This window comes from Haemaphysalis longicornis, unplaced genomic scaffold, assembly GCF_048455015.1.
Source record: "Haemaphysalis longicornis isolate Haplotype H1 unplaced genomic scaffold, Haemaphysalis longicornis Haplotype H1 scaffold_1, whole genome shotgun sequence".
In the NCBI taxonomy this organism is placed as follows: domain Eukaryota; kingdom Metazoa; phylum Arthropoda; class Arachnida; order Ixodida; family Ixodidae; genus Haemaphysalis; species Haemaphysalis longicornis.
Window position 1 is genome coordinate 141,836,815 of NW_027526203.1, and position 26,544 is coordinate 141,863,358.

General features: G+C 46.8%; 1 protein-coding gene across 2 annotated transcripts in view; it reads left to right on the plus strand.

Annotated features, from left to right (window-relative positions):
* LOC144137215 (nose resistant to fluoxetine protein 6-like) overlaps positions 1-26,544 on the plus strand; it is a 104,422-nt gene that overhangs the window by 42,358 nt on the left and 35,520 nt on the right. The window contains exons 8-11 of one of the 2 annotated variants that reach the window (XM_077669454.1): positions 5,892-5,984; positions 8,137-8,302; positions 20,725-20,807; positions 23,638-23,760. In XM_077669454.1, the coding sequence (XP_077525580.1) occupies positions 5,892-5,984; positions 8,137-8,302; positions 20,725-20,807; positions 23,638-23,760 (465 nt within the window). The remainder of the gene's footprint in view (positions 1-5,891; positions 5,985-8,136; positions 8,303-20,724; positions 20,808-23,637; positions 23,761-26,544) is intronic. The other variant, XM_077669455.1, reaches the window with a different exon arrangement.

A 26,544-nucleotide genomic window follows, 5' to 3' on the forward strand; every position in this document is an offset into this window, starting at 1 on the left:
ATCCACAAACTCATCCAAAACTATGTTATCAATCTCGTCCTAAAGACCATTATCTCTGCATATGCCTCCAATCTTGAAGTGACTGTGTGTTGGGAGCCTGGCCACCCTGGGATAGCTGGTAATGAGACCGCCGATCAGATGGCCGCTGCTGCTGTGCTTAAAATACACTGCACATAGCAACAGCACCCTACACTGACCTCAAGCCACACATCAGAAAGCACCTTCGCCATACATGGCCAGCAGACTGGAATACACAGACAGACAACAAGTTACACCTAATAAAACCACACTTGGGACCATACACTACGGACACACGCAACAGACACACGGAAGTCGCGTTCGCCAGGTTACGGATGGGCCACACGCATGCGACGCACTCACACCTGCTCACTAGCTCCCCAAGACCCGTGTGTAGCAGGTGTTGGGAGGGCCTATCCGTAGTCCACATCCTAATAACATGCAAGGCACTCGACGCAAGACACAGACACTTCAAGGAACTATACAGACAACACATTCCGCTACACTCTTCCTTGTTTTTGGGTGACAATGCCATGGTTTCTGTGCAACGCGTTTTTAAATATTTTTCGGATGTTAACTTTTTAAACCTCATTTCCTATCATACGTAATCAAAACTGGCCCTATACACCAGCCATCACCATTGCCTTTAATTGAATTTACAGTTATTCTGACTTACACATTTTAGTAGCCACTGCTTTATGTTATACACTTTTGTTTGGCGCTCTTTGCCCAGCTGGACGTGCGCCAAAAAAATCCAACCATCATCATCATCATCATCTTGAATATCGCTCAATGGATTCAGAAACCCTCTCCAGCAGCGAAATGGAAATGAGCGATCACCCTTTGCAACGCACGCGAACCCAGAGAAGATAGCCCTCAGTAATACAGTCAAGGCTGCTCTTCACCACTTGTCCGGAATCACGCGCAACTGTTGGTTATAGAGCTCAGCGGCCGCTCCGCTCCGCGCGCTGTAGGGATCACCTGTGGGAAGGCTGGGGAGTCTTTTTGGAAAATATAGCTGCACCTATGAAAGGAACATTGCCACGTTCCGCCGTATCTCGGGAACTAATCAAGTTAAGAAAACCCGTTTTCCACAAATACACCTTTAATTATTTGGGGACAACGCACTGCTAGCCTTTGCTTGCACCATAGGATAAATGAATACAGAAAGGCGAGAACAAACCGTTGAAGGATAAAACAATGAACGGGCAAGTAACAAGACGGTCCAGACGCTAATTACGCATCACCTTAGCTGAGACAGTTGACATCTCCCAGGTTGAACAACAGCCACAATGAGAGCGCAGATGACTGCAGCAATCTGAATTGCGACCGCCACTATTTTCACCGAAGACATTAGGCAAACAAAGGTGTTCCTATAAAATACGATTGAAACTTTGGTAGCAGATACCGCATGCATAGAGGAAAGAAAACTGGAAGAGGACCTCAGGTTTGCGATTAAAGGAGCACGGCGCGAAAGCGTTAGTTCGTCGTCGAAGGAACTTTTAGAACGCAGCTGCTGCATTCTGGATTCACGCTCTCCTAGCACTAAAGTAAAGCTGTGGGAGCGAAACTAGCCGTAACCGTGTTAAGCGCAATGTTCCGGGTACGCATAGGCCATCTAGGCTCCGGTCGTAAAAGCGTGCGGCTGAGGAGGTTGGTCACGTTTAGCGAGTTGGCGGCAGTATTAGGTATTGGTGTGTGAAAGTGTTTATTTAGTACAGGGTGCCGCCACTCAGCGTCTTGGGTTTTTCGCTCATGGTACGCGTAGCGCCATCCATCGTCTGCCCAAGACAGCTTGCGGTGATCAACCGGGCCGCCGGAAATTCGAAATGTAAATTGCGAATTTCTCCAGTTAGCACCTATTTACAGCGTTTAACTGCGAATTACGGCAAATTTGAGTTCGTTTCTACCTAAAGAGAAACAGCAAAACAACTGGGGAGAAAAATTCACGTATAACGGACGGGCGCTTGTGTGTTTTATTTATGTTCTTCTGTGCGGTTCTTCCGCTGTTTTTTTTTTTTAGTATGTATCACTGACTCCACGCACCCGCTCCTGGTGGTTCGTTTCTGCTCAATATCTATATCTTCGGTTGATTTTTAAGTTCCTAAAGTTAGTTTAGAGCGGAGCTGTATTTGGCTAGGTCTCCATACATTTTTTGATTTCATGACAAACCCCACAGTCTGTTTAATGAGTCGTTATTTCTTGCGTTTAATTTGTGATTAGGAACCAGTTTAGTTCGTTTCGGCTCGGAATGTGGGTTTTTATAGGTTTCTGTCAGCGTCACGTTGATTTTTTGTTTCACTTTTGTTTCGCACTAACGTAATTTGGCGCTATCTATCGCTTACCAAAGAACGTGCGGCGAGAAGTGGGAAGCGGGAAATCTTAAAGGTCACTTTCACATTTATGTCATTTAGCGCTACTCACTGCGTTCCTTTTTCTAAGCATTACCTTCAGGCTATTATTTTATTGTATTACTTCATATTATTATTTATTATCCAAATGATCGGGTTTCAGTTATAAATTTCAGTGATAGAAGCACCCTTTTCTCTCGTCTTTTTGATGTTCCTGCGTATTTTCGGTTGCAACTCTACCAAGTATGAGATATCAAGTAGGAAAACTCTATGTTAATCAATCATATTTCCAGTTTCTATGGCCATTTCTTATCTTACTTTCCACCAACCGGTTCACATCACCCTCACCGCTGTCACAATACGCATAGCCCGCTCCTTTTTTTCTACTTATGTACCAAGAAGCTCGTGACAACATGGATTTCCAATAACCCAGAGAACAGGCTTGGTTTAGGAAAGTGTACTCAGCCATGCATCCGTTCCATGTTGTCAATCGAGTTCTTGACTTTTATCAATTTGAGTGGCTTTATTCAATACAATACTATAAAAAATGTGGCTGGTAACACCCTTGACATTATGCTATCAAATTTTTGTATCGGCAGTTTGGAAGCTGTATCGGAATCTCTTGTCAACATCTCTATAACTGTCGTACTGCCGTGACATCAGTGTATAGAAGACTCTGCGGGCCGAGCTTCGCAGACAACGCCGCCTCTATCGCGATGCCTTGTCGAACCAACTTCCCTAGCACATGGCTCAGGGTAGGGGGGGGGGGGGAAGAAAGCCTGGCAGCTGTACTGCAGCATCATCGATAAAGCCATTGAGGCGATGTGGCGTGACACGCCACCGAACCTTCGTGGTGAAGGTTCGGCGGCGTGTAGTAAACACTTATAGTAAACACCGAAGGCCCGGTGAAGGACCATACTCCGAATATTGCCCACACATCAAGTGTTATCAAGCTACTTGACTTCGTCGAAAGAACCTTTGGACGTTGGCTAAAGTTTGCGGCTAAACCAGAAACGTATCCCCGGGTATTTCTGCATTACATGGGACGAGTGTCTAACTGTGCGTTGGATGTTAAATTTCAAAGGTCTGTCTTCAATAGCCTTCCTCTGCTACTGTGGAGCAAACTGACTAAAGAAAGCCTGCTGTAGGGTAGGGTGGCGGTATATCTACACGAAAACGCCTTTTACATCCTTCCCTCAGACAGCAAAGGATTTTTTCGGTCCTTCCGAACAACATCTGCTTCAAGAAACTTAGGCGATAGAATTTGGGCTTGTGCACAAGGAATTTTCAGTGCCAGCCATGCAAGCAAAATCCCAAGCCATCACCACTAACGTGCAACTTCGGGAGGGGGGAAGAATGCAGTGTAAAAGTGTATTCTTGGCCCCTTCACGTTTTTGCCAATGGAGAAAAAATCTCCTGTTTTTGAAGCACGGAGCGTCCTAGCGCGAGGCGTAAATGAGTGTCCCGATGTTTTTGTAGTACGCGTTACGGAGTGTTCCAGTGTGAGGCGTAAACAGGTGTCCCGGTGTTTTTTTTTAGTACGCGTTATATTCTAGCGCGAGGAGTAAACGAGTGTCCCGGTGTTTTAGTACCGTGACTACATGAGACGACGGTTACGGCGACGACTTGAGACGCCGATAGCCCGAGGCCGTAAGAGGCTTTGCCCCTAAAGCCATTCAGCTAAGGAAATATTAACGAACCTCTTCCCTCCCAAAACAGGGGTGCGAGCGAAGCTTAACATCAGTGAAAACTAAAACGACCAGAATCTGAAAGAAATGAGCGCAATACGAAACGAAAACTCTTCTTTCAAAATTTAAACGCAATCACCGAAAAGAAAACGCAAAAGAATTGATCGAACAAAACGAAACCCATTTCATTTCGCTGAGGTTTACCCGAATGCGAATGTTTGGTATACGTTATTATAGATCATTCTTCTGCTATTATCGGAAATATTGGTGCGCGGTTCCTTCTGGTTGTACCAGTGTCTTCGCCCTTGCGTTCTGCTCGCTATGCACGATGACTTGATGTCTGGACGCCTTGGTTACGCGAGACCCTTACATCGCCCGCAAGAACGCTTTTACCGGCCAAACATGCTGCGCACGACTGAAAAATACATCACCAGCTGTGCAGAGCGAGAGCGTCACAAGCGTCCGCCTGCCATGCCTGCCGGTCTGCTCCATCCTGTGCAACCACCCACAGCTCCTTTCGAGGAGATTGGGATTGACCTGGCTGGCCCACTTCCACGAACGCCCACTGTCAGCCGCTGGGTTATCGTCTGCTTCGCGTTATACGGAAAGCGCAGCTGTTCCAGCTGTTTCAGCAACCTCTGCGTCCGTGTTCCTGCTGCATGCCCTTATTCTTCGCCCCGGTGCCCCTTGTGTTTACCAGTGAACCTGGACGCTAATTTATGGCGGATGTTGTGGAAGAGTTACTTCGGCTGTGTACTTATCAGTTCCGGCATGCTACACCATACCATCCACAGACAAAGGGAGGGTTGAACGCAGGAATCGCACACTCCTCAACGTGATTTTGATGTACTTCTCCTCTGACCAGAGAAACTGGAATGAAATACTACCATTCATTACCTACGCTTATAACACCGCCCAGCACGAAACCACCGGCTACAGTGCCTTCAACGTCGTCTACGCACGCTCACCTAAGACGCCTCTGGACACCATTCCACCATATTCCTTGCACAACGAGGCCTCGGTTGCCAAAACCCTTTGCCTGGTTGAAGAATCGCGCCAATTAGCCCGTCTACGTACACTACCCTCGCAGCGCCGTTGTGATGACACATACGACGCTCGCCACCGCAGTGTAGTATTTTGTAAAGGTCATCTGGTGTTGCTATGGGCACCTTTATAGAAAAGTGGTCTGGGTAGAAAGTCTTTGTCCCGTTACACAGACCCATTTGCTGTTGTGTACCGTGTAAGCGATGCCACGTACGTCATTTCCTGGCTCACTGCGACCGGACGCCGGGCAAGCAAGACTCAGCTTGTGCACGTGGCACGCCTGAAGACTTACAACCTTTAAAATCTTTCATTTTAAATTTCCAATGACATAAAAGTGTTCATTATTTTCTCTGACAGTAATTGATTTGTAAGGGACCATATAAAAAATATTGCTTTAAACCAGCGTGAGTTTGTCCGCTGCAGGAATTTATACACACGCCCGCAACATCCCCAAGGGTATTTCGACACCCCCAAAAAGATTCCATAACCACGAGCACCGGCTCGGTGATTTACACCACACCGACACCAACATCCCCCCAACCCCCCCTCCCACTGAAGTCGAAATTCTGGATGAACTTCTGTTTGAGAGGATGGACCTCTGCCATAAGGGTGCTGTAAACTGGAATCTAAGGAGCACTCGGAAGAATTGTGTTGTGTCTGATCTAATTTAGCAAGGTGTACTGGGCCGAACACCTCTCTGGAAATGTTGCGGTCTCCAGTCCCCTATTTTACTACACTACATTATAACGACATCGTCCTTATGCTTTTTCTTTTTTTCAAACTTTTTCAGCGGGTACCTGCTGTCCTTTGGCCTGAGCGGGGCGAAGAGCTCTCAGGGTAGAGTGAAGACGGCCGTTGTCGCATCCATTCGACGTTGGTACAGGTGAGTTTACTTGTCATGCATTCTAGTCGGTCTAGTCATGTAACCTTGTCTTAACATATATGGAAGTTGAGAAATTGGGTTTAGTAAATAACACTGCAATCACGGAACAAATCAAACTTCGTTTGATTTTCACTTGATGGTGGTGTGCGCACGGATGGACGCGGATGGACATTGGGAGGTCCTCAGGTACTCCGCACCGTTATAGGCGAGGGAGTAAGCCGTTTAACCCTCGGGTACTAACTCACGGGCGTAGCCCAATTCAAACTGGGAACGGAAAAGCCGGACAAACCTGTTTCGTAGGGTCAGGGACGGAGGTTTGGGACTAGCACACTTGTTTATACGTCAAATTGTAAACCGTTTCTTGTTTCTCCGCGATGTTAAGGACCCAACGTTAAGAACTATCTGTCAATTGCGCTTGGGTAGAGCGTTACCGGATATTATAGTCGCGTCCAATGTTATACCTGGCGGCCTGCGTGGTTTTATGAGAGAAGTTGTACTGTCATGCCGTTTCTTGGCTGTTCGATTTTCTTGGGAATACTTGTGTCAAGTAAATAGGAAAAAGTTATATAAAGACGTGTGTGATGTAGTCCTCCCTGAACCAATGTACCGGTTGATTTATAGAGTAGGTAGGGGTAAAGATGTGCTTAAAAGAGTTAAGCTTATGCAGGTACCCCCTAGCGTAAAGACTTTTTTCTTCAAACTGCATACTGGAACCCTCTCTGTTAAGACGTGGATGGCAGAAAAAGACTTGTTCGTTCCATGGGGAATTGACTGTATCATATGCAAAAAAGCTGAAACTATTGAGCATGTATTCATCGATTGTTGGGATGCTGTGTTCCTGTGGGATGTGCTCCAACGAACTCTGAAAAAGGATCTGCCTGCGGATGCCCAAGGCATACGGTACTTGCCTGTTGAAAACGAGGATGGTATGCCTTACGACCTGATCATGCTTGTTGGATTGAGCTCTATTTGGAAAGCAAGAATGGCTGCAAGGTACTCTGACATCGATGCGCGAAGCGCGAGACAGTATTTTAGAGAGGCAATGAGTGAATACGTGGAAAATCAAAAATGTGTGTCGAATCCGCCCGAATGTCTTGCAGACATGGAATCTTTGGTACACCTAAGGGACTTTTAAACACATGACGTCAACCAAAGTCAGGTTGACGGCTGTCTGTGAATGAATGTCTGTGTTCTGTATGTGCCAAAGCAGGCAATAAAGAAAAAAAAAAACGGGCGTAGCCCAATGGGTAAGACGACTGACACTAACTCTGTCTGGTCTGCCAGCACAGGCTCGAATCCTGCTGGTGCCTGTGTGACTTTTGCAATTGTAAATGCTATACGCACGGACGCGGACGGACAGTGTGCTTGGGGGCAAAATATTTGATCTAGGTTGAAGATACTCGTAGTTTTTTGAGAAACGTTTTATGGGGATGTTATTCTCACCTAATCAAGGAGTAAGCAGGGTTCTTTTACTAAATAATTTTTATTTGGGTTAACTTGGGCTCAGCAATGAAGTGAACGAATACACAAATGTCGAAGGAGAGGTCGACAAAGTTACGTGGACAGAGTAGCATCAGTGAATAGAACGCCGCGGCATTTTTTTGCTGGTGTTTATCTGGAGAGCTCTCCTTCACTCAAAATGATTATTTATATCAAAACAATTTTTATTATACAAGAGTATTCAAGTATAGTGACCGCAAGCAAGTCCGTGCTCCTGCCATATCCTATAAGATCTACCCGTGCAACATAGGAATGAAGATAAGAGAGCCGAATGCGACCAGGCGCTTGTAACAAGAGGAGGTAACAAAACAGTGAACAAATCACGAGGTATGGATGAGGCAATTTAGCACTACCTGTGATAGTTTTGTTTTTTCGCTACAACCATTGTATTGGTCAGAATAGTTACATGATGGAGAAAATTGACCCGCGAGAAGTTAAAAATAAAATTTCGCACTGTTCTATATCAAATTTTGTCAACCTTACAATTCAATGACGGCGCTGCATCATATTCTGTTCCCTTTGTAGCTTGGAATTCTCTGTCAGAAGGAACCACTGCAAGATAAGAACGAAAGAGGCACTTCCCAGTGACGCCTTTAGCCCTGACTGGGAATTGTTTGAAAACTAGGCAATGCATTTTTCTCGTCTTCGACAGGCTCATGATACCCGTGGCGTTCGTAGCGTCTGGCTTCTCACTGCTTCCACTCTTTGTGCGGGGTCCAACAACCGACGCCGCTTATGACAAGTTCCACCGGGATGTGAGCGGCTATTGGTGGGCTAGCCTGCTCAGTGTCCGCAACTACTTCCCAGAGCTCGTATTGGTACGCTCAATATTTGCCTGCTATTCGGTTTCTTTCTTACTCATCATTTAAACTGATGCTTGTGAGTTGTGCACTGCAGGCATGATGAAAAAAAAAAATCACACAGGAACTCCTTTGGGAGTTTCCTGAGTGATGCGAAGCATTTGTTAGCAATCGCCTTGTGTTTATCGTCGTATGCTATGTTGTGATTGTAACGGAAAAATAAGACGGAAGAATGCTAACATACCAGCAAAAGTGACGGATAACTTGTGACTGCTAGCAACTTTGACGCACTATCAAAACTGCCTGAAGAGGCGTGATTGAAATGGAGAGAGATGTATGGAAAGTAGGAAAAAGGAACATTTATTCATATTGTTACGAGATGGATTTATTTACAGTGAGGTTGGATGGTGTAGGACGAGCGTAGATGGTAGAGCGGTCCGTGAATGATGGGGCCAAGCCGGAGTGCAACCTCGTTCTCTTCTTTCTCCAACTCCGGTGATGAGGCTGGTATGGTTGCAACCCCTGGCGTGTAATATTGGCGTAACAATATCATATACAGTGTGTTTTGCTGTGTGGTACCTGTGTGTATAATAACCTATACTGAATTATCGAAAAATGCTTCACGTAGTTCGACGAAGTGACTTGATTGCGCCTTTGCAACTTTGTACCGAAGCTAAAATCTGTCGCAGAGGTTACAGGAGCTTCCGTATTCTTCGAGGAATATTTTTCTAAAGTACTTATCGTGAGGGGGCTCCCACCTTGTTTGTGATGAGTGGGGTGGTCACGTGGTTAAGGTGGAACTTTGCGCCATGGGCGCGTTTAGATGAACTTGTTCACCCAGCCAATTGAACTGTTCGTTCCCGCTGATATCTCGCTTTAGAATGACTCGTGCTTGGTATTCATCGAAGAAAAAACATTTGCTGGATGATGTTCTTCATCTCGCGCTTGAATTTGCCATGTTGATTGGGAATCGCGGTTTTGCCTGTAGCATCGCTACCTGGTTGAATTCAAACACCGCCGTAACTCTTGTTTCGCTACGGCATTGCTGGTAGTAGCCGCGACACGTTGTGCCTTCTACACTACTTTGTTTCTGAAATCACGCGCTATTAAAGACAATAGTCTTTCTAGGGCTACATAAACCCAGAAAGTTTGGTCTGTCGGTATGTCAGTCTGTCCGTTACTCAATTCTGCCACCCGGCCAAAGTGAAACGAAGTCTGCTCAATAGTCTTATATAATCACAGCCAAATCTAAATGTCTAAGTCCGGTCTATACGTTCATACTTGTCAATATTGTCGAACAAGAAGACATTACGCAAATATAAGTAAGAAAATTAATACACAAGGGATATATACTGTGTCCCTTTAAGGAAAAGTTCATAGATGCTTGATTTTTGCGAAATAAAATGCTACATCCACTGAAGAAAAAAAAATCCCACTGTCACCTGATGTCGCCCGCACCAGTATAGCTACTGGCAGCATTTTAAGAAATCAAGCAGCAACCGTTACAAGATGTTTCACTAGATAGGTTTCATGTTCCGCTTGGAACGCACGTGGGCTAAGGCAAAGCTGTTCTATAAACGGTGAAGCTGGTCGCCTCGATTCACGGCAGCGCTGGAATCGAGGCACTTGGCCTGGGGTAGTGGAACGCGGTAAATTTAAATGGACTTTAGCAACCTTTAGCGTAATTGCCTTGGGAGGAGCGCGACGCAAGAGGAACAACCTGAGAGGTGAGCGGGAAAACGAAGGGAGGCATTTACTTCGCAAATGGCGACAAAGACTATCGTCTTTTGCCGACATTTGCAACGAAAGGGGCAGATACACGGCCAATTTTTTTGTCGATCGATCGATCGATTGATTGTAGAGTTTAACGCGCCCACGCAACGCAGGCGATGAGGCGCGCCGTAGTGGGGGGCTCCGGATTAATTTTGACCACCTGGGGATCTTTAACGTGCGCCGAAATCTCGTTCACAGGGGCGTTTTTCCTTTTCGCCTCCATCAGAAAAGCGGCCGCCGCGGCCGCGAATCGAACCCGCGACCTCGTGCTCAGCAGCGCAACGCCTTAGCCACTGAGCCACCGCAGCGGGTAATTTTTTTTCTGTCCCTTGGATTTTGTCCGCGTCCCAGTTCTTCCTTACTGCTCGTGGTCGTACCAGCGCCGTTGTTGTAATGATAGCGCGGGTGTAGGCACTAGGCCAGCAGCTGAACGAACCGAAAAATTGCGCCCCTCCACGTCACAGAATCACTCACAGCTGCGTGAACTGCTTCAAACGGCTGCGCAAGCTGTTTTCACTTTCCAATGTTTGTTTTGGCACCCTGGAAAAAAGCCTCCTGTTCAGGCCATCCGTTCCGATTGAGGTCGCTGCAAAAGTCGAAATGTTACGTGGCGGCAGGACAAGGCACAGGAACCATTAAAGACGATGAATTATTCATCCAGAGGCTATGGCAGCGGGGATACTAGTCCACGCGACATTGTGTCTCGTCTTTATCACCGCCGGTTGATCATGGCGCTGTGTGCCCGTGCAAAATTCTTCCTCTTCCGGCTGCATAATCATCAAGTCGATAGCCATGGTACGGTAGAGGCCACAACCCGTAAACGAGTGCAGAAACAATGAACCTTGAAATCAAAGCCATCAACGACAAGCTCCTGCCCCAGATGAAGAGGACAGGATTTGCGAACGAGGACACCGGAACATCAGTACTTACCATGACTGGGAACAAAGCTCGCAGTGCTGGAAGCCGTGCCAGTTAAAAGGGTGGGTGTCTCAGTGCAGTACTCCTTTGCGGTCGCAGATGGTCTTGTCTTGGATTCGCTGTCCGGTACACTCTAGGGACACTGGACAGCAGGCGTCGATTTTATTGCGAACGCAATATCGGACTAGTCGAGCAAGTTCCCCCGTGCGTGAGAGCTTGAAGTCGAAGTGTATCACGTGACTCGCCACCGCAGCGAGTGCCGCCCCCGCTCCCTCCCCGCCACCGCGGCGTGAAGGAGCGAGAGTAAGGGCGGATCCGAAAGAGTGCAGCCCGCGACGCGAAAAAGAGAGTGAGGACGCTGGTCCATCTGTGCGGAGTTGTGTTCTCTGTGCTTTCCGAGTGGCGAAAGCAGCAAGCTGCGTCGGACCACCTTACAGACGTCGTTCTGCTTGCTAGTAAGTTAAAGCGGAAACAAGAGTACGAGCGCTGAAAGCGGCAGGAGGACACTAGTGAAGAACGTGAACGTCGGCAAGCTATGGGTCGGGAGAAAGATTCAGAAAGACGACAGCGACGAGTTTAGAAAGGCAATAGACAGCTCGCCTTCGACTTCGACGACAGCTTCGAAAACTGACCAAAGGACGGTAGTGAGCACTCGCGCAGCGGAACGTTCGATTGCCCAAATTCGCTGGGTTGGCAAGCTGTGCTTCCTCTCATTGGCTTGCATACCGGCCAGCCGAATTAAGCCGCAGCCATTGTTTCAACAGCGGCGCTGGCCAATTATCCCAGACGGGCTAGTGCCGATCAATGTTTACGATTGGACCGCTTGTAACATTATTCTCAGAATACCTTGAGGAGTTAAAATTGCCCCTACTATGTAAAACTCCAAGATGATTCCTATTCAGTAGAAAGGAGAGTTTAATCGCATTAGGGTTTACACATTATTTGCGCTACTCTCTGTCCTATTGAAGTTGCTACTAAGGTGGTATATTTAGCGGCATAAGCAGCACCCTAGTTTCCAACCGTTATGACAGGCTTGATTTATTAGGCGCTGTTCAACGCCACAAAACATTCATGTCATCAAGGCGTAAATGAAGATATCCGATGAATGAAACCAACGCCTTTGCAAGACACGTACAGAGTACGAAGATTCAATCATTGAGGGACCAAGACGAAGAGATAAATATGCACACCGCTCTTTCAGTGTCTCTACTGATAGTTGTACTGGCACGGTAATCTCCATAAGAAGACGGGAAACGTCCCTACCCTAGTCCAGGGTTCAAAGAAAGTCCGCGTGGTCAGGTTGTAAATTCATAACAAAGTTGTGGTCACTGACCAAGTCAAAGGAACAAAATTACTCCCGCCACCCCTCGCGGGAACCCCTGTGTAGATGCGACGCATAGGGGGTTCCGTTGTTGTTTCCGTTAGGTTGATTCTCCCATCGCCTGAAACGTGCCGTGAACCCCTTGCCGCGGCTATGACGCAACACAATCCACTTTAATCCAAGTCAATCCACATCCAATCCAATCCAAATCGAAATCCAATCCAATCCTAGCCAAGCCAAGCCAAGCCAACCCAATCGAATCCAATCCAATGCCCCTCGCGAGAGAGTGTTCGCTATCGGAGAGGAGAGGGGGTGAGCGGCGGAGAGCGCAGCTCGCGCGGCGAGGAGAATGGGGGAGGGGTGTGTACGGACAACGACAACGCCGTATGGAGGGACAAGGCGAGTGAATGAGATGCCGTCGCATCTAAAATTGATGTTTTGGATCCCTTAGGGGATGCTTGATCACAATGAGGCGAGGTAAAACGTCCTTGTGGTTTTCATGATTGGTTTTCATGGGAGCCGTCCAGCTACCGTTCTTCTTCGCAGGAGGAGAAGCCCACAGTACTTCCGAAACACGAAAACTATGAGGCCCCTCCATGAACATATTCATAGCGTCGTAACTTTTTCACCAGTGTTCATGGGTACGATGCAGCACATGTAGCACGAAGTAAGGAGGTGCAGCAGAGGTTTTAAGGAAATTTTGGATACGTCTTAACTCTTTGAGGGTCGAATTTTTTCGACAAAGGCGACCCCCCCGGGTCCATTTTTTATTGCTGATTTAAATTCTTCGGATGAATCTATTTCGAGAAAGAAATTATCCTAATTTTTTAAGGGTTGCCATAAAGTGACAAAAAAATCGTTTGTGTTGTTACATAAATGTGGTTTATTCATGAGTAACACAAGAAAAATTCTAAATGAAAACGAGAGAGTAACAAGCTGGCACCTTTTACGTGAATCAAAATCAGATAGACATCAGTTTCGCGGGCGCAAAAAGCGGGAAGCGCCCGCAGGACCATACCGAAACCAGCCGCTGCGCGCGCGCGGGCTCGCGCGGGCGCGCGCGGCCGGATGCGGGAGTGATAGACGGCGCACCGCTCATAAAATACAAAAAAGGAGAAAAGAGCCCCATCAGTTTCGCAGGCGACCTTGGTCTGTGGCAGGCGCAAGAAGCGACAGGCGCCCGGGCACTCGTTGGTCGATACCCAGCGCGCCGATGGAGTAAATCATAAATAAAATAAAATAAAGAGCCATCGGCGCAAGAAAAAAATTGACATATTTCCGAAGTGTGGCAGCACATACCAAGCAAGAGAAGGTGGCGAAAAAGGCGCGCGTTTTAAAGATTCAAGCAATGCCGTACATATACGTCATTGACCATTTTGAAAATGTTTGCCGATGCCGTACATATACGGCGTGACCCTCAAATAGCTCAGTCGTCGGTACTCCGAAAGGGTGTACATCCACGACGGGTTCTAGCCAACCAGCTGCTCTCTAGTGGCACCATAAGTTGCCGGATATTCTTTTTAATCAACCCGACGACCCCTAACGCGACTGTCGTTATAAACTTGCATATCAGAAAGCGTAACGAAAGTCGCGGGGCATAACTTTCAAGGAGCTGCATTTTAGGTGCGGAGTACCTTAGGACCGCACAATGCCCGTCCGCGTCCGTGCGCATAGCATTTACAATGGGAAAAAAAATCACACAGGCACGGGAAAGATTCGTGCCTGTGTCTTGTAAACCTGACAGAGTTAGTGTTAGTCGTCTTACCCGATGATGATGATTTCTATTGGTTTCCCCTTTGTATCGGGGTGATGAGAAGGTGGGCTACGACCCATTGGGCTACGACCGTTTTTTTTATTGCCAAAAAGGACAAAACAACACATATACAACAATACCAGCCACAGTGACTGATAAAACAAGAAAAAAAAAAAGAAAAGTAGAAGGGGGACTGCATCGCTTTGAGCGAGCAGTTAAAAGAAATATACTTTCATGGCAGCCAAGTCATCCATTAGCGACAACATTTCTTCATCATAGCCTGCTCTATGGAACACCTCGCGTAATTTACATATGCTTTCTACGAAATAACAACATACAGAACGAGGATTTACATCTTCATTACGTACATCCATATGGCTTGTCCATATAGCATGTAGGCCCAGAAGGAAGAACAGGTCATAGGGCAAAACATCTGGACCTAAAGCGAGGTATCGAATTCCATGGGGCGTCAAAGGCAGTTATTTTTTTAAGGTGCGCTGCAGGACATCCCCAAAAAAATACTGCGTCCCAGCAGTTCAGGAATACGTGTTCAATACTCTCCGGTTTCCTGCAGAGCGAACAGTCCGCACCCAACGGCAAGAAGAGCTCCTTGGCCGCCATCCACGTCATAACCGGAAGAGTATCTCTGTGCATCTTAAAAAAGAAAGTCTTAATTCCCCCCGGCACTGGCACTTGCTTAACTCTCTGCAATATATTCTGACCTGGGCCCGCATTGTAAACAGAGCGATCCAAGGGTTCGGGAAATTAACATTCGATCAAATCCCCAATCAATTTTTTGCGTGTCACGGAAGAAAGCAAATCACGCGAAAAGCGTGCCGTGACAAACCGATAAGAAAAAACCACTTCCTTCAAAAACGACTGACGCTGTAACGCGCCACAACAGCAGAAGTAACCACAAAGTCAGGCAAAGCATCACCCAAAGAAAACTGCATAAAAGTTCGCAAAAACGGGTTAGACTGGTCACGCAAAAAGAAAAAAACGCGACACAACTTGTCTTACAAAGAGATGGGGCAAAGCTAGCCCTCCCCCTTTGAGCTTTCTAAAAAGGTTGCTACGACTAGTTCTTTCAAACGTTGAATTCCAAACGAACACCGCAAAAATGTGGTGAAACTTCTCAATATTCAAACGGGAACAATACAAAGCCTGCATAACATACCAAAGGTTGGCCACTAGAAAAACATTACAGATTGTGACACGGGCAAAGATGGACAGATTACGAACCCCCCCCCCCCCCCCAGTTCCCTGTCCGTTCTCGTATTTCCTGTGCCTTTTCACACCAGTAAGTTGTGTTATCACGGTAATGCTGCAGCGGTACTCCTAGATAAGACGTTGGTTCTGATGACCACGTGACACCCTTGAAAATTCGTGGAAATTGCAGCCAATCTCCATGCCAGAGGCCGACACACTTCTTGTAATTAACTGAACTGCTCGTGACATCACAGAACTCCTTTGTTATGGTGACGGCATTTGAAACACTTTGTTTGTTAACGCAAAAAAAAAGCAACATCATCTGCGTATGCCATTACTCTGACTTCAGACGATTCTAGTGTAAAACCCTGTATGCTGGTGCTGTTGTTAATTCTTCTACATAATGGATCCAAGTAAAGCGCGAAAAGAAGAGAGGAAAGTGCGCAGCCTTGTCGTATGGAGGCACACACCTCTATACCCTGTGTTAGTCGTCGGTTAACAAAAATCTTAGTTGTGCACTCACGGTCGGCCACTTTAACTCCGTCAAGTATAACTTTTATAAGTCCTGCGCGTTCCAAGATTTTGAAAAGCATGGAATGAGACACCTTATCAAACGCCTTTTCAAAGTCAATTTGTAACATCGCCACCCTCCCAAAATCCATGTCACATGCTTCCAGAATGCTCCGTGCAACATGGATGCTGGTATAAAGGGTTCGTCTTTTTATCCCGCAAGTTTGATGGGGCCCGACCAACGTTTGGATAACCCCCTGAATTCGCTTAGCCAGTACATTCGTGAGCACTCTGCAATCAGTGTTAGTCAGGGTAATGGGCCGATAGCCAGTGACTTTTGACAATTGTTCTGCATCGTCACTCTTGGGAATCAGAATTGTATGCGTTTTTGAGAAGGACGGAGGTAAAAGACCAAAGCTGAAGGATTCGCGGAAAATTTCATATAAAATAAGCGCCACATCCTGCTTGAACAATTTATAGAACGCAGTACCTAACCCGTCTGGTCCCGGCGATTTCCCGTTATTTAAATTGTTTATCGCATCTTCGATTTCCTCCACGCTTATGGGACTACCTAAACTCTCAGTAGTCTCTTTTTCTAATTGGGTCAAAAGGCTAAGAAAAGAGCTCTCAAACCCATCCTGTGCCTGCTTACTGGAAAAAAGATTTTTGTAGTGTTCGAAAAAAGCTTTTTCAATTTCAGCTTGTTCACGGAGTTTGGATCCTTTGTATTCTATTCTCTCAATTTCATTCTTCTTTGCGTGCCTTTTATCGTCTGACAGTGAGCGCTTCGTTGGCATTTCCCCGGCCATAAGGTTCTTTGAACGTGCCCTTATTGCCGCCACCTTGTACTTTTCTACTTCAATGGCTTCTATTTTTTTCTTTTACACTGCGATGTCAGCCATAAACAGACCGGGCGTTTTTGTCTCCTCAACTGTCAGCTGTTTCAGCAAGTTGCGTAAATCCTTCTCTTGTTTTCTTTCTTTATTTTGGATTTCAGTAGAACGCTCAATAGCTACAATCTTCACTTCTTGCTTAAAGCACTCCAACTTCTCGATACAGTTCTTGCCTTCCGTGTGAAAAAGTTCATCTCGCTTTGCGTTAATCATGGAAAGAAACTTGCCATCCTTAAGCAGCTTTTCATTTAATTTCCAAAGGGCCCAGTTAAACTTTGCCTTGCTTTGTTTTTTGCCTCCGACACGCGCGGTAACCAAACAATGATCTGAAAACGAGACGGGTTCCACTGAATAATCATTGCACGAGGGGCCTAGCTCTGCCAACACATATATCCTATCTAATCTGGCATGGATAGCTCATTGAAAATGTGTGAATTTTGCTGCGGATGTAGCAACGTCCTCGAGTAACAAGCGGCTGATGTTTTCCAACAAAAAAGTAGCACTTGGATCAGAGGGGGCGTTTTCGTTCGAACGGTCCTCTTGTCTACAAACACAGTTAAAGTCACCGACAAAAATAAGCTTCCTGTCGCACTCGAGAACTATATCTTCAAAAAAATACGACGTTCTTTGGGCTTTGTGGGCGCATACACACAGAAAACCCTAAAAGGCTGTTGGTGATATACGAAATCACAGCAGACAAAAACGCCCCTCTGAGCAGGCCTTTAAGGGACCCCGAAAAGCTTTGTGAAGGTGGCAATCAAATGCATTCAGGTGGTAGAACACGTAACGGGGGATTTTTAAGCCAAGTGTGAGCCCCATACGTTGTACGGATAATTTGTAAACAATTTTTAAAGATCGCCTTTTTCAGCCGATGAGCGCGATGCCGCAGCGAGCCGACCGCGGCTGACGCAACGGCGATCGCGTCTGACGCAACGGCGAAGGCGCCCCCTGATTCGCCCAATCGCTGGCGAAGTCGGCCGCCGTTGGCGTCACTGCCATTGGCTTCCGGCTGCTCTTCCTCCTTCCTGCGAGATCCCGAGGCAAAGGCGGCAAAGGCGGGTCCGCAGCGATCACGGTGTAAGAATAGTTTACACCGTGGCAGCGATTGACGCGTGCCTAGGCACAGGAACATGGAGGAAAGGCACAGGAATGTAGCTAGCGCAGAACGGAAGTCGAGCGTCGCGATGTCACGTGGCTATTGCCAGTGTTTCCAGCTGCTTTGAAGGAAGCAGAGAGGGAGCAGGAGTCGATCGGCAAGTGGGGAGAGGTGCATTTAATGGCTTCTGGCGCAGCTAATACTGGATGTAGATCAATAATTCCAACGGCATTGCATCGCTATATTGGTGCTACGCGACAATACGGGCGTTTTGTAACTTTTACAGAAGGCTTTTCTGGGTCCCTTTAACACTTTCAACCACGCAGTTTTTCGCCTTTCTTATAAACAAACAACAGCCTCCAGAAGTTCCAACCGCATGGCTAACGCACACGTAATACGCATCAAGGAAAGGTTGCACCATGGTGTCCGTATGCTGCTCAGATTCAATTTTAGTTTCTTGTACAGCTAGCAAATCAATTTGCGTTTCCTCCATCAGCTTCCGAACCTGAAATTGACGCTTCCTTGAACCAAGGCCTCGTACATTTAGCGTCGCTACTTGAAGGGGCGTATCGGCTGTCACTGATAATGAGTTACACACAGACAACGAGGTTTACATTTTAGCTGAAAACACAAGACTCAGTGCTTCTTAAAACGCGTCGCGGACTGTGACCGCGGTGGTGCGATTCAAACTTGCCCTTTTTTTTTGTTGATATCTTCCATTTCCTCTCTAGGCGGGCCAGGCGTCGCTCTTCGCTCAATGTCGCATCCCGGAGTTGCTTTGCTGACTCGTCTCGACGTCCGGTGTTCTGTGCCTTCGTGCTCTCGTCCTCCGTCAGATACTCTCCGCTATGCAGTGTCAGTGTGGAAACACATGAGTGCTGGCTTACTGCGACGTCGTCGTCCGCGCTGTCTTCGGGCTGCTGCTCTATGGGTGTGTCCTCCTTAGTGGCCTCGGCTGTACTTGCAACCCCGTTTCTGGTTTGTGGCTCCAGCTGTGAGCCGTTGGCGGTTTGCTCCTCGCATACTTTTGCAGTTTCAAGAGGCGTTTGGTCGCCAGCCCCGTTCACTCGGTTTACGTCGTTCTCCGCCGCTGCCGCGGCCAAAGCTGTCGACGCCGCTGCCCTCTCCACTTCTTCGTCGTCCATGACTTCAGGATGTACTTGCGGTTCATCAGCAGCACCGGTGACATTGGCGTAGGTCCTTACACATTCGTCTGACAGGTGACCAAAAAGCTTACACTTCGAGCACCTCGGTGTTCGGCACTCTTTTCAAATGTGTCCTCTACGCTCTACCGCAGACACTGAGGCGCACGACCCGGCATGACGACGAGAACGGAGCCTCCGTAGAACTTGAACAGGTGGGGAAACCGTCGGTGGTGAGGTCCTCACGCAGAGTCATGCGGACGAGGCGCGTCGTCGACTCCGCCGTCTCAAAGCCGGCTGCCCCCCATGCGTCCTGGCGAACGTCCTTCACTTCACCAAACTCTGTGAAAACCCTGCGTATCGATGCATCCCGAACGTGAAAGGGCACCCAGTGTAACTTGATGGTAACTTCTTGTCGAATGGGGTCTATGACGGCGCAGTAACGCCCCTTCACTTTTAGTCCTCCCGCGTCCACCAGCCGTTGGCGCGCCTCCGGTGTCTTCAGCTTTAGCAGCCAGACATAGCCCATTTGAAAGGGCCCTATTCCTGCGATGTCCTTGAGCACGCCCATTTCGTGGAAAGGCGTGCGAAAGTCCTCAATCAGGTATGGTCTCCCACCAAGGTAGCAGTGAAGAATTAAACAAGATTTCATCGAGTCTTCCGACGGTATCGTCGGCAGCAAAAACCTGTAGCCCGAAGGCGCAGAAGGAAACCGGTCACCGCGGCCGGACATGGCCGCTGAAACGCCTGGCGCGGAGCCAGCTATCCGCACGTCCGTTCGCTGAGCGCGCCGGAAGTGAAGTGAGTTAGTAACCGAGAGTTAAACGGCTTACTTCCTCGCCTGTAACGCTGCGGAGTACCTTAGGACCTCCCAATGTCCGTCTGCGTCCATCCGTGCGCACACCACCATCAAGCGAAAATCAAGCGAAGTTTGATTTGATAAGTGAGTTGCAGTTTCATTTAGGGAATAATCAAGGTGCAACTCACGGCTCAAATCGGATGTCACTCGGGGCGCAATTTGTATGTCATTTCGAGACCCCGTATTCCGCACCCTCGCCATCATCCACGGAGTGGAGATGCTTCCATTTTTTCTTGTAACTATCAAGGATGTTTGAGACCCATTGTTAAGGAATGGTCGCAAGGACTAGCGCCGTTGTGTATAGTTTATACACTGTACACAGGCATACTGCGTGTAATTCGTAGGAGTATAGCCGGCGAGCATTTTGAATTTGTGGGCTGCCGGATTGTGCTTTCGCCACTTGGTCTTCTTGCGACTACGCTGTCATAAAGTTTGTTATTGATTCGAGACACCGACTGGCTCTGTACGATGCTACCGGAGGAACGTCAGAGGAAGACTGACCCTGTCAGTCACGGGTTATCGCAGGAAGATTCCCTTGCGCCACAGATGCGCGACAAAGTGTTACATCGGGTGTATATAATGATAAAATACGTACATACGGGATTTATTGCCAAATCCTGCACATTTCTTTCTCACATACTTTTACAGGTGTATTTTTCCATTTTTACCGGTATTTTTTCCTGCAACAATAACGCCAATAATTGTGTAACGCCACCTGTCACGAACCATTTCTTCAGCTCGAAATCCTCTCCAACTCCTTAACAACACATTACGGCGACACCTGGATGGTGAAACAAGAGAAACGACTTCAAATGCATTATTGAAGAGGATGGTGCCTGTCCATTGCTAAAATTGCGGAATTCATAAGCAATCAAGTGATCTGGCTTTGCGTGCAATGCGTTTGTGGAACTGGATGTACAGGTTTATATATGCACATGTCTTAGTTTTGCTGTTTTTACATTGCAGAGCGTTGGCGTCCACCTGTGGTACATCTCTGCAGATTATCAACTCTTTCTCGCTGCCCTGATTGTGCACCAGTTAGGATTCAGGTAATTACTGCTTCAGGGGTACAACCTGTGATGAAATAACAACGGCAGTGAAAACTACATTGCACTCTAAATGTAAGTACACGAGGAAGGCGAATTAAAAATACCGCACGAGCAGAAAAAATAATCGCAGCTTAAACTTCCTACAAATGACCATGCACAAGGGCCACGAATTAAGGTTGTACGATTTGTTCTAGATGAACATATCAGTTTGCAAAGAGGGATGTAGCAATGCTGCAACATCTTAATTCCGCCACATGGAAGGAAGGAAGAATAGCAGCATTCGCGGATATACTGTGAGCACGAGCAGGAAAGTTGACATGAACAGGTTCCACCCTGGGGACTTTTTCAAAAAAATGAAAAGAATGAATGAAAGAAAAGGCATTTATATTGGAGATATAGCTATGGAGAATACATCAGTGTTATTATCATCTTTTTTAAAGCCAAATGTCATCAGAGGCTTTACGTCGTCGTGAGAAGCGACGCTACTCACATTACCGAGCCCTGTGATAGCCGTTGCAATTCTGCCGTCGACTTGCCTTATGGTTACGTTATCTTAAGTAAAGTGTATGCACTGCAGTTGCACGAAGAAAAGGTGTCCGCGAAAATATGAGTCTGCACAACTAATTGCCGTCACGTATCGTATGATTTGTGGCTGCCAATTCGTGGAGCAGCCCGGTGAACCCAGACGAAGGCCCAGAGACACAAGCTATAACATCGGTTCTATTAGCCTACACGTTGGCGCCGCTTTAAAGTTAGCTTCTACAATAATGTTGGATTCGCAGCATAGTATTTTCATGACTTCATTCGGAGACGTTTCGTCCTGAGGGTCTTCTCTAAAGCACACTTAGCAGCATCGCCATAAAAAAGAACCTAAGCCAATAGCACGACGCATGTAATTTGCGGAAGCACAAAAACGTATTTTGCCTCCCCGAAGCACGCAGACAGAACCGTTATAGAAGGCAACTTATCTAAGCCACTTCCACGCCTATAACAGTTCCCCGAAGTTAAATACCGGACCAATTTCGATTTTAGATTTTGGATTAGTTTGTGGTTTAGTTTTTAGACCAAATTTGATTTTAATCCACAGGATGCTGACAAACACCGGTGTGTTTGTCTCCTTTCTTTTCTTGTCTTTGTGTTTGCGCAGTTGGCCTGATGTTTTATGTTTACCAACTATTCATTTTGGTGGAATACAGAAGCGCTCAAAAAACAAGGATGAAGGAAGAAGTAGAGAGCACGGCGCTTACTCGCAACTACTCGTTTATTGAAAAACATACAAATATATACCATCCAGAGTACACGTGGTCGGATTCCAACCACGTTTACACCAACTATCCCAAGTTTACACTTTCCTGCCGTTTTATTTTAGTGTTAGGGCCCCCTACTGACTTGTGGGGATTACGTGAGGTGCCTAACTATGTAAAACAGCTTCCCCGCTAAATGCCGCTCATATTGGAAAACAAAATAATTCTTATGAAACCACCTTATCCCGGTGGGCTCCTTAAACCAACTTGTTTCAGTCGTTTCAAATCGATGATGAAAGGACTAAAGCGTGAATGTAGAGACAGGAGCAAAAAGGACCACCGTTTTGTATCTCTGAACATAAAATCTAAGACGACACTATGTACGTGTTCTTCTGATTGAAACCCATCAAGACTCGCAAAATAAAAGCCAAGTTCAAAAGCCCGTACACCTTTTCCGGGGTATTGCTTCCAGAACACTTTTTGTACCGGTTTGCAGCTCAAGCAATATCAATGCTCTCATCTTCGGCATAAAATACCCGCTATTTTCCCGAAGCTGCTTACCCACTGTGATTTATTTTTGCATGTATATTCGCCCCTCCTATTCTCTGAAGTGACGGCGCTGTTTCCTTGGACCGCTGGCCAAACGCTAGTCCCGCGTCGACAGCCTGGTATTTAGCCGGTCGGGCTCAATTGCTCGTTTCTCGATGAAAGCCCATTTCTATGAACGACTCCCGAGAAACGTGGCGTGATTTCTTGTTGTGACTAACGTGCGCACTTTTGCTCACTGCAGCATCAGTGCTCCTGGACAGCTTTTCAGATGGCGAAATGGATAATTGGCGTGAACACTCTGGCCAATCGGATTTACGTTGTACGCTGTCTTGAATAAGGTTGAAGCCATACTGTTGGTAAAATCCACTTGTTTTCTCTAAAAACATGCATTTTTACTACTGGTAAAGCTTGCTGAGCACAAGTGCATCTTACAGGAAGATACATGTCTGAATATTCGTTATAGAAGCCCTCTACTCCTTGTTGTTATCTGTCTTGGACATACCGCAGGCGTCGTGGCAGGCAGCCCGCGCCCCGCAACATTTGGTAGTATTACAGAAGTAGGGCGATATCGCCCTTTATTGTCGTGGCGCTTAGGTTTGTACGGGCAGTGGGAGGGCTGCGCCAGGCTTGCAGCCTTTTGCTTCCCTCCGTTTTTCTACCTTTAGACTTGTCTGTTTTCAGAAGAGCTCAAGTTAAACAGAAACAAAAAACATCAACAAATCAGTGAAAATAGGCTTGAATTATCAAAGACAAGAGGTTTCTTCGTAGATGATTTTAAGCACTCGTACTATCTTTCATGCCCCGTTCTGTATGAATGAATGCGAAAATGACCCTTCGGAGCCTCTTAGCGCACTCAATACAAAAGAAATAAATGATTGTAGCACGCAAATATCAGTTGCGTTTGCAAAGTCTCTCGTATTCATTTCACAATAACACAGAAAATCCTGAGAGCAGGTGCATGGTTAATACTTGAAAAACATTAACATAATTTTTTAACATTAATTAAGTTAGATGTGACAACTCTGTCTTTCCACCAGCAGGAAACGAGTTACCGTGGGCATCTTGGTGGCGCTGTCGGTTGCATGCTCCTCCTTCACCGCATGGCAGATGTGGGGAACGAGGTACACGCCTGTCATCGTGCAACGAACCGAGACGGCAACGTGAGCTCGCTTACTTTCTTTATCATTGCATTCCTCAAAATATGGCATCAAGAGATGCGGGATGCCATTTTCAACTGTAGAACATAATGCCCCGTGAAAACTTTATTGGAGAAATCGTTAAATTTACTCGTGACACCAGAAATCGTGTGAAATTTGCTCAAGACAATGTATTCGCAGCTAAGGCAACCTTGGACTTCTCTTTGGACCCGCGATGTATAAAGAATGTTTTATTTGTTACAGGAGGCGCAAAATGTGCCTTTATCACGCTGAGTACGAAGCTGCTGGCTCATAATACCAGTTTATACACAGAAGAATAACAGGTATACAGGAAATTGCGTACGTAGTGTGGTTGCCCCGCATCGGACTTTCTTCGTACAGTAAACTTAGTGATTGGGTACATTTTGGTCCAGGAAGCAAACTTATTGTGATTTAGGTGTCTACTATTACGGCGAAAAGAATTCCAGTAATTTTTTCCCCAAATGACATAACCGAACTTACACGGCTCCGAAAAAGTTTGGGAAGTTTCTCGCTCGGCAATGGTGTAGGTTACGTTAAACATAACACGGCCTAAACCTTTGCTAACTGATAGTTTCGCCGTGACATCATACCCTCTGGTACCGCAGTGAAATTCTATGCTATCGAAGGAAATCACTCCTTCATCCGGCATCATGCGCTGCATCCTGGAAACCACAGGGTGCTCGGCAGCGCTTGATTTGGAGACATCATCTAGCAAGGACGGTGTCTGGAGCCGCCTAAAGTCCGTTCTACATGGTGCGATTTTCCCTGCGAATTCGCAGGTGCGGTGCCGCTCGTGCGGCAAAACGACCTTTTTTCGTTGCTGCGGCAAAGTGCCAAATGTTGAGAACGATCGAGCATCCCCGGCGAACGCCGCTCGTGCCGCGTGGAGGCTGTAGAGGGGCCAGAACTTGCGGCCAATAGGAACACAGCCAGGTGAACGTCACGGCCACGTCACGGCATCACCATTTGCACGCTTAGCAACCAGATGGCGTTGCTTGCATACGGGCGGCGTAAGCGCGGGCGGATCAACACAAACGTACGCGTGTTCACAACACGATGTCACGCGCCGTTTGCAACGAATGTTTAATCGATATCGCCCATGTCGCGGATATCACAGCAGTTCATAAGAAGTGCATAATAACCGAAGAGGTCCCGTCCAAGGTACACCAAAATGTGCTAGGTACGCAAAACAAACGAACCCAGGGTTGCTTGCTGTGTTCGTCTTCTCTGCTATGTATGCGTAAATTGAAAAATAATGGGCAATCGTTAAATGAAACCGCTAATAAACACATATTTACTGCAAAACAACCTGAAACAACTTCCCGAGAAAGTACAATAAAACCTATTTTTTAACGTGGCAGACTTAATTCAGTCTGCAAACAATGTGTTTCTGAAGTGCGAAAATCGCGACGATCGCATGCCATGTAGACGGCATTTCCAGGCATTGCGAACTTCGCAAGTGCGAATGTTCGTTCCACCGAATTCGTAGGCGAAAAACGCACCATGTAGAATGGGCTTTATGCCCGTTTATTAGTGATTAGTGAATACAGTGCATCCAGGCAAACGCGCTATTCATTGCCACACATTATCTTTCGGAATTATCCGAATGTTTCTAGAAGTAGATTTCCCCACAATAAATGTTATAAGACGTGGCGTATCAGTGCTATTATAGGAGAGTCCTCCAATAAAACTTGTAGCAGCCACATGACAGCCCTACGATGAAGCCGGCATTATGACGAGATAAAGGTCCACTGGCCCGATGAAGCAGACTAAATTGTCGGCTATACGCCTGGAGCTTCGCGATCGCTGCGCCGCCTTCCGCCGCTTCTCCGCGGCGTTGACGGGATTTGCGCTGCGTGACTGATAGGGGCTCGTGCAGTGTTTTGGTTCTATTTCGCTTCTTTTCCCCTTTCCGTGCCCTAAAAAAACTTGTTATGGTGACGACTATAGGCAAAGAGTACGTTTAGCTCACTTAAAAAGCAGCTGCGTCTTCGTAGAGTACGCGATCGCCCGCAAGAGCTACCCGGGGACGCGGTTCTGCGCGCTTCGTCGCCGCTCTTCCGGGCGTCGGCGACGGCAGCAACATATCACCCATGTCACCTCCAAAACATCAGGCACAAATGAATGCTACTGACGCCTCGTTTATACCTGATACTGGCACAATGAGAGGTTGGCTTCATTTTGCAGCGTGGACAACGAATGCGGCTTCGTTTCGCATATATACGCCGCAGAAAATTATGTTTCGGGGATGTGATTACCCAATCCCGGACAATAACTTATGCCTTTTATAAGAATATAAACCATGCGAAAATGTAAAGTATATTCCAAGCCTGTGCGTCATTAAATATGTGCCCATACACCCCATATAGCAAGAACCAAGAAAATGAAACCACAGAAAAATAAATGCTGTGTCAATGCGAAATTTAGAAACATAATAGCTCTAACGGAAATAAAAAAAAAACAGTGCAGCTTCTGGCATGCTAAAGACGGTTTCACTGGACCAACTATACGAGAAACGCACTGCTATTTCGCGAGAAATCGGTGGGGGGGAGGGGGACGCCGTGTACAAATGCGGAGCGGAATCAAGCAATGAACGTTTTAGTAAACCCACACATAAATCTCGCGTTCACTTTCCTTTTGTTTTTCTACTTCAACGAAGAGCTGATCGTACGGCGGACGAATTTTTGGAAGTATACCGAGTAGGCTGTTCAACAAGCGACGAAATGTGTCGTTGGAAGAGTGTGGTATGTGATAAGGCCCTCTGAT